The 9,321-nt window shown below is 37.3% G+C and overlaps 1 protein-coding gene across 1 annotated transcript in view; it reads right to left on the bottom strand.

The window, feature by feature from the left end:
• The window catches only part of cmip (c-Maf inducing protein), a 32,663-nt gene extending 23,788 nt beyond the window's left edge, over positions 1–8,875 (bottom strand). Inside the window, exon 1 of the mRNA XM_067390156.1 lies at positions 8,049–8,875. Coding sequence (XP_067246257.1) covers positions 8,049–8,372 — 324 coding nt within the window. The 5' untranslated portion in view covers positions 8,373–8,875. The remainder of the gene's footprint in view (positions 1–8,048) is intronic.
• Positions 8,876–9,321: the final 446 nt, after the last annotated feature.

Raw genomic sequence — 9,321 nt, forward strand, 5'->3', positions numbered from 1 at the left:
CTACGTTAAAAGGTCTAAATGTATTTTTATAAATATATATAATCTAAGGAAGGTTTAGGACCATAAAATGTTCATCCAATCATTATATTCAGTCCGAATGAAATAATACGATGTCCTACCTTTTACATACCCTCATGCACCATGTTTGCTCAGACAACATACGTCATCAGCGTGTTTCATGCTATGCAGAGTACAGACAGACGTCGGCAACGGAGCACCGCAAACAAACAACAGCCACATTTTACAGTTCCTCCAAAATAACGAGCTTATACTCTATTGACGCCTTAACTACCGTAATTAAGAGATGTTCTAACCGGAGTGGTTCACATCCTCAGACTCAGAATTATGCATTTCCATGTCAACAGTATCAACGCCGAAATGAATCTGCAGCAGTCATGTACAAGATAAGCTGTGTAATAATGTCATTTATTCTCACCCTCATGTCTTTCTACACCCGAAAGAACTTCGTTCATCTTCGGAACACAAATTAAGATATTTTGGAGCTTCACGAATCAGATCAGTGATTCAGAGCGCCAAAGTCATGTGATTTCAGCAGTTTAGCCTTTTGATAGGAGATCCGAATCACTGATTCGATTCGTAAAGCTTCGAAGCAGTGTTTTGAAATCGGCCCATCACTATATTGTTGAAAAGTTGTTATTTAGTTTTTTTGCCGCACAAAAAGTATTCTCGTCGCTTTTTAAGACCTTTATGGATCTTGAGAGCTACAATGGTATTGCTGTCTATAGAGGCCTCACTGAGCCATCAGATTTAATCAAAATATCTTATTTTGTGTTCCGAAGATGACTGAAGGACTTGCAGGTGTAAAAAAACATAATAATAAATGACATTTTCATTTTTGGGTTAACTAACCCTACTATCGCAATAGTATCGTATCATAAGTTCAGTATCGCGATTTGTACCAAATTGTGACATGAGTGTATGTTACACTCTTACAAATAATGGTTCCTAATGGCTAAATGTGTAATCGTTAGAAGATTCTGATATGAGGGAGTGCCAAGTGTTGTCAATGGATAATGCAAAGTTCCTGTATTCAAATATTATTAGTATTGAATTTAATGTATTTATGAAGTCAATATTCAGTATATTTTATAGTCTTTAATTTAATTACATTAGCCTATAATCACAATCACATACTTTGAACATCTCACTCACAAATATCTATTTTAAGAGTTTATTTATAACACTGCTAAATCAGAGAAAGTGAAACTAGCAAACTTCAGATGATGTGGCTATTCTTTGTGTGGCTGTAATTTAGACATACAACTATCTAGGGAGTAGAGACAAACTAGTTTTATTTTATAATCACAATCACATACTTTGAACATCTCGCTCACTGGTTATTGATACCAGCATCAGACATTTAAAGCACAATAATAGTTGGTGTATATATTTAAGCAATATAATACAATACACCATGCTATGTTGTGACTACAGTCACGGCCAAATGTGTTGCTACTTGCTAGGTGCAACACACACGGTGCTTCCCTATTTGCGTAACCTATTCGTCGAAACTTTTGAACGATAGTGTAAGTGAATACAAATTATCATAAGGTGAAATCAGAAGTAAAAACTTCTTCCTCATAAAAGCTTGGCATGCTTTTGCAAAGCTGTTCAAGCCCATGCACATTTTTTTGTAAATAGAGCAAAAATGTAGTGCATGGGCATGTAAAAACTGTGGCAATGTGCTCTCTCCCAAAGTAAACATGGCTTCTTCCAGTTAAACTCTTCACCCATGATATATTAACAGCAAACCATAGCAGGCCAAGAGGAGGAAGCAAATGCAAGCCAGGAAAAAAAAATAAAATAAAAAAAAAAAATCTCAAACCAAAAGCCAACTGTACAATAGTTTACTTGATCTAGTTCCTCTGCATTTAAAAGCACCAAAAGCAAAAGAGAAACTCAGTTACTGTACAGATGGGTACGACTGCATGCCTTCAGACAGCTGGCTTCAATTAACTCCATATATCTGTTAAAATATCCATGTACATGCAGAAAAGCAGAAAAGTCATTTGAATCTAAAGCACACATTTGCGTTCAGATATGTGGTATGTACATGTGGTGCTTGGACTTGCATTTGGTTAAAAACAAAAGCACATCTCTTGTGAAATCTAGTCCAAAGAAATTCTCAGTATGATGCAAATGACTGTGGCATGCAAAGTGCAATGCAGCCAAAGTAAAGTTAAAGTGAAATATCTATTTTAAAAGAGTTTATTTATTACACTGCTAAATCAGAGACAGTGAAACTAGCAAACTTCAGATGATGTGGCCATTCTTCATGTGGCTGTAATTCAGACATACAACTATCTAGGGAGTAGAGACAAACTAGTTTAACTTTTGGTGGGCTAAATTTTAGGATACCGTCATCCATTCATGCGTCAGCTTAACCACAAATTTGATGATCTGAGATAGTTTATGCGACAAAAGGAAATTTGGCGGCGAGTGTCTACATTACGGATGTGGCAACATCAGTTCTGCTTTAAAACCTCAACAGCCAGCAGCTGAGCAGATAAAAAAGCTCACATAATCGGCAGAACTGATATCATATGATACATCTAATTACACACTACATGAGTTATAGCCAAACCCATTGTTTACTCTGAGGGTCTCTGCGGGATCTGCACCTATAAACCCAATGAAGTCAGAGTGAAATCTCCATTTTAAAATGTTTTCATGCAGTAAAATAGATTCATGGCCAAAAAAAAATATTTTATAGCTCATTAAGTGCCTGACTTTTTATTTTATTTACATGCCATAATCAGTTGAGTAAGCTTATAAAAACTGATTATAACAAATATAATAAGATTATATTACAGATAATATATCGATTTTATCGTTTTTAAAAAAAACGCAAGGACATCATTCATCAATCATTCATGTTCCGGATCTTACAAAAGCTTTCTATTTTAATATATCAATATACATAGATATTAAGCTGCACAACTGTTTTTAACATTGATAAAATAATTATTTTTTGGGAACAAAATCAGCATATTAGAATGATTTCCGAAGGATCATGTGACACTGAAGACTGGAGTAATGGCTTCTGAAAATTCAGCTTTGAATCACAGAAATAAACTGCATTGTAAAATATATTACGTTGCAAAAAATGAAAGGGTTAGTTCATTTGTGTTGTGTTGACGCGAGAGCAGACGTTGTTGCATGAATGCGCATCGGAGATTAATATTTTGTAATATTTTGCACAAAGCACTCATACATTATATGTAACTTCATAAAATTGAGGTTAAACCACTGGAGTCACATGGATTACTTTTATGATGTCCTTACTACCTTTCTGTGGCTTAAAGTGGTAGTTGCGTAGGCTGTCAATGGAGGGACAGAAAGCTCTCAGATTTCAGTAAAAATATCTTCATTTGTGTTCCAAAGATGAACGAAAGTCTTTGGAGCGACATGAGGGTGAGTAACTGATGACAAAATTTCAATTTTTTGGGTGAACTAACCCTTTAATAAATAAATTCTAATAATATTTCACAATATAACTTTTTTTTTCTGTATTTTCGATCAAATAAATGCAGCCTTGTTGAGCAAAACAGACTTTTCAAAAACATAAAAAAAAAAAAAAAAAATCTTACAAACCCCAAACTGGTATGTTAAAGGGTTAGTTCACCCAAAAATGAAAATTATGTCATTTATTACTCACCCTCATGCCGTTCCACACCAGTAAGACACGCTGATTCATAATGCTCCGAAGCTTCCTGAAGCAGTGTTTTGAAATCGGCCATCACTAAACAAGTCATTATTTTGGGGTTTTTTGCGCACCAAAAATATTCTTGTCACTTTTTAATATTAATATTAAAACACTGTACTCACATGTGTTTAGTACATTAATGGATCTTGAGAGAGGAAATGTCATTGCTCCCTATGCAGGCCTCACTGAGCCATCGGATTTCAACAGAAATATCTTAATTTGCGCTTCGAAGATTAACAAAGGTCTTGCGGGTGTGGAACGGCATGAGGGTAAGCAATAAATGACATAATTTTCATTTTTGGGTGAACTAACCCAAGCTTTATCAAAGTTGTTCAAGTACTCACTAAAACAATCTGACACTGTTAGCTAAAAACAGTTAAAAAATGTTGGGAATCCCATTCCAAGATGCCTTCAAACTGCCCCGAAGCCAATCATGTGGACGGCCACAGACAAAGCCCTATACATTGCGTCTGGCACTCTCAAATGAAAATATCTCAAATATTTCATCAACATGGCTCCACCGTGTATTTCGCTTGAATATTTTATAGCTTTAAATCATCTCTATGAAATGCTACAACATCAACCGGTTCCATCCATCCATCCTTACAGCAAGAATAATGAAAGATCGCTGCAATATCAAGACACGAACAACCCAGTACATGCAAAACAATTAATCTGAAACCCTGCCAGTGTTTGAAAATGTCCTCCTAATGGCTTTTCTGTGCTACAAAAACAAAGCCAGCTCCTACATCTCAATTACAGAGCATATTTGGATGGTAGCCGAGGGGATCTCAGGGAGCCACAATAGTTTATGTGCCCAGTCATCACCGTAGCTCTGTTTGTTTACAGCAGAAAGCCCAACAGTACCGTTGAAATGGTTTGTTATAAGTGTAACCTGTTTTTTTCCCCTGACCTGGTCATATTTAGCTGAACTCATCACAACCAGACTTATTCAGCTTTAGTCATCAGCATTGCTCAAAACGCGGTGACTCTTCAGACGCAAATCGTACTGTACGGAGTTGCGTTTGTTAACATGTCCTCAAGCTAAACTAAGTCAACCAGAATATCATATTAAATGTACTGTACTACCCAGGAGTTCAGCATCTAACCCGATCACAATGTGGCAAAACACAGCACCCAAAAACACTCATGTCGCTCTCACCTAGCTGTGCAATGTTTATACAATGGACATGTTACGGTCTATACGGGCTGTTGTCTCATCTGGTACTTCATCTAATTAACAGGATCTAACTTGAAAAGCAACTATACCCTGCAACATAAACAAAATGGTGTGCTGGAGGGCATTGGTGTAAATGTGCCTTTAGAGGCAAGGCTTTTGATGTTTTTTTAACAAATGAGTGACAGGAAGTATTTATAATGGCTTGCTGTTACGCAAATATGATTTAGACTCTGAGAGCTTAGAGACGGGGTGAGTCACATCTTTCATATCTTCTAGTGAGATCATTTTCCACAGAGCTGGCTACACTTATCGAAAATGAGCTATCAAATGCCAAATGTTTTGTCTTTGCTTAACACACGAGTTCATGAGAAAATCGTGGAAAAAAAGCCGGCATCTTCAGGGAAAATAATGCATTTATCATCAAACATGCGTCATGTGTTACATCTACAAAGCAAGCGAGGTCAAATATTTTAAGAACATCTGAGTGAGACAGTGTAGTTTCAACCTAAATGGCACCCTGGCACAGGATAAACACCAGGTGAGGAAACCAAACCATCAACATCGGACAACTTATATGCTTAACATCAACAATAAAGCCTTTCTGTTGATATACTGACCTCTTTCTGAAGCACAATGGTTCGATGCACACTAGAATCACAAACAGGCTAGTCTTTGCCAAAAGAGAACATTAGCCACAGACAACTACCTCCATTAGCTTCGGTCAACTGAACACGGGTCACTAGCTAAACATCTATTAGAGACCTTGAAACTAGGAGAAAACCAATACTTGAGTGACAGGACTGTCAAAGTACAAAAAGTATCCTGACTTTTTGCACTTTCAAATGACATAAGCCTCTGCAAAATGATATAGCTGCAAAAAATGCAAACATAAACATACGGTCCGTGTTTGGCTTGGGTTAATCTCAGCTAGCCTCAGAAATCCCAAGGGCCTCTCAGTGTCAGCGGCTGAGCTTCATCCGACAGTCAGACCGTTGTTAAACAAGCAATCTAATTCATTCTGAAGCATTCATTTCAGGAAGAAGTCAACAGCTAATTCAATTCATATCAGAACGATGAAATATAGCTGTAAAATTTAAACCTTTAATTTAATCAGCCATTTGATGATGGCTCCATGAGCAGGATGTCCTGAACTAAGAGACTCTACAAGACTTCATCGGCACAACCGAGATACGATTTACTCGTCTGAAACAGGCAAAGGGTAAAAAATGACTGTCCTCTCCACATGCAACCTAACATCAATTAATAACGGGTCACTATCTGTGCAATTTCTTAGGTTTTTGCTTTTTTAAAAAAAAATAAAATAAAATAACTGCCATCAAGAGGATTCCCAGAAATCTCCCAAGTGGGTGAATCCATTGTGACCGATCCGTGACACTACTTTTCCATAGACAGGCCTCTTGAGCAGCAATTAAGATGTATGCAGTTATGTTTTCGAATATCTGAGCATCGAATCATGAGGCTTAAAATCTGCAAAGAAGCGAATAGGCTAAACTAGCAAGAAAAATAACAAGAATAACAGGATACATAGTCAAAATGTGACTAGCTAAATGTCAAACACTCAATTCATTATCTCCACAGGCAATAACTCAATTCTGACACATCTAACTGTATATCTAAGTATCCCTACACCTCTTTATCTGACAAAACTGAACAGCTCATGCGATGCAGATGAGGATCATGCACCTGCAAAAGGCTTGCATATTATTTTAGTATCTCTGCTGACCTAAAAAAGAAGAAAAAGAAAAAAAGAGACCTCCATGACTGCATACAGGACATAGTAGCTCCAAATCCTTCAAGAATCAAAAATCTCCTCTAGTTCCAGAGTTTTCAATCAAAGGTCCATGAATATTGTATTAAAGTTTATATTCCTGATAAAAGTCAGGGTGGCTGAGATACTGGTTGGGGTTCCCTATGTCTTTAAAGTATGAAAACCTACTGTGAACATCTGAATTACCTTTATTTATGATTTTTTCTTCAACACACTGGACTCTAATCATGATATTTGGAAATGACAACTCATTACTTAAATCAAAACTTACATGACTTTAACAATGAATGTTTGTTTTTATAGCCAACCCACCTTCTTCTGTATATTAGCAAACATGAGAGTTTAGCTTAGAATGGAAATAAAAAGTTGCATCAACCATGATACCAACAACACATCCCAACAAGAAATGATGTAGAATTGCTAAAATAAACAAACAGTCATAATTTTATCATCCTTCCCATGACGTAAGACAAGTGCTGTTTTATCTCTTTATCTGATTTTGTACCGTAAACAGCAGATTATTGATATCTATAGAAACATCAGGAGGATTAAATTCTCATTCTAAACACTTATATTTCTAAAAACAAAGTGGCAAGACCTTTTTTTAATGGCTATTTTAAAACTTTAGCTTGAGGTGGCGCAACACAACTTACTTTTCTGAAAGATATTTAGTTTAAAAAAAAAAAAACAACAACAATATTTTCAAATTAAATAGGCACAAATGTCATGGAATTAAATGACAAATCACAATATAAACCCGGAAAACGGGAAACAACGAAGAGGAAGCTGTGAAGTTGTTGTTATTATGACGTCACGGTGTTTCCAGCTCTATTTCGACATACATCCGCTGAATAATATACATTTTTCAAAGGATATGTTTTATTAATTCGAGTAAAAGTTTCCCTGAATTATCTACATTTTCTAGAAACTATGTTGTTTTGGCATGATGTTGGATAGTAAAATTATTTGTTAATGTCATAATGGTTCCGGGTACATGTTATTCACAAAAATGAATAAAAGACAAAAAAAACTTGTTTTTTCTTTTTTAAAGACATCTTCCATCCCTAAATGAAGGGGAAAACAATCCAGCAAACCCATCAGGATTATTCAGGAATTTATTTTATTTTAATGAATTTTTATTTTTGTATTGTTGTGCTGAGGTAGCAAACTGTACTATAAAACTGCATTCTGCTCATCTCAGAATTGCCATTATACAAGTACAATATTTGATGTGCGCTCAAAACTTTAGCTATATAGCTATATATATATAGAAAATGTACACAAATATCGAGCAGCACAAAACTGTTTCAAATATGGCCATTCAAAAGCGACCCCTGCAGAGCGGTTCTTACCGTGGCAGAGACCAGGCTGCTGTCCGTCAAGGTGAGGTGGTGCGGTTCCCACCTCCGTAAAAATTTGGAGGTGAGGATCTTACTGAGGAAGGTCCGTGGATGTTTGACCACGCACACCTGGATGTCTCCCTCCTGGAGCAATTTGTATCTCATACCGCTGCTGCTGTGTAAAAGGCTCCTCTTGCTGCAGGGCCCCGCTTTGTGATTATTATTCCCCTCCGGCTGCGGCGCGGACATTTCCCCCAGTAGAGGTTTGCTCTCTTCGAACGGATAAAACTGATTGTTGTGCAGTTCATTTCCCCCACCGCTCCCGTTAAAATCCATGTTTCCCCTCAGCGAAAATCGACGGCGTTGGATCAGATCAGGTGGCTGTCTTTTGATTTCGAGGCCGAATAATGGTCGTTCCCTGTGTTTGGCATATAGAGGCTCACGCGATCCACCGTGATTCGACCTCGGCAGTGGTACGGAAAAGACAAGGGTCGGTGACGGCGAGGATTGAAGCCATTAAATAAGCCCGTCAAGATGAGGAAGGTTCGATAAAGTATAGTGTCTTTCCTTTGCGCGTCGCAAGCTATTCAATATGTTCGGGCCATTGCCGTATCCATTCCGCCTCTCTCCACTGCATATTATTCCAGTCTCCCCGCTTCAAATATGAAACAATAACCAGGTACTAGATCCACAATGTGTTCGATTCTCCGTGTTTTATTTGTTCTTCAGATGCTCGGAGTCATGGTTCCCTTTTCTGTCTTTTTTTTCCTCCCTATCTCGGTGGAGGAACCGAGTGCTTCGATAGGGCTGTGTGTGGATTGGTCCGGGCTCGTTCATGTGATACCGGAGTGACGTCAATGGGGAGGCGAACGGATGCGCGTTTCTGTTTGATAGGGAGCGCGCACTTCCCCTCTCTCGCGCAAAATGGAGAAAAGAAAAGGGAGGATATGGCAAACCGTTTTAACAATATTTCTTAAAACTTACTACTATCGATTTTTACGTTGCAAATACTTTAATTACTAGTATGCAATTCAATCATGAATGGTAGCCTACCTTTTCAGTTCCACTAATTATAGGCCTACTAGTACTCCAATAGGCTCAATTATTTTATTTATTTATTTATTTAGCCTATTGTATGGTAGTACTTATTCCCTTGTGCTACTACTGACTATACCAACAGTGATAAAAAACTATTGTTGTTGGTACGCAAATTTCAAATCTTTGCAATTTTATGGGGATCTTAAAGGGTTAGTTCACCCAAAAATGAAAATAATGGCATTTATTA

The sequence above is a fragment of the Chanodichthys erythropterus genome, chromosome 7, assembly GCF_024489055.1.
Source record: "Chanodichthys erythropterus isolate Z2021 chromosome 7, ASM2448905v1, whole genome shotgun sequence".
Taxonomy (NCBI): domain Eukaryota; kingdom Metazoa; phylum Chordata; class Actinopteri; order Cypriniformes; family Xenocyprididae; genus Chanodichthys; species Chanodichthys erythropterus.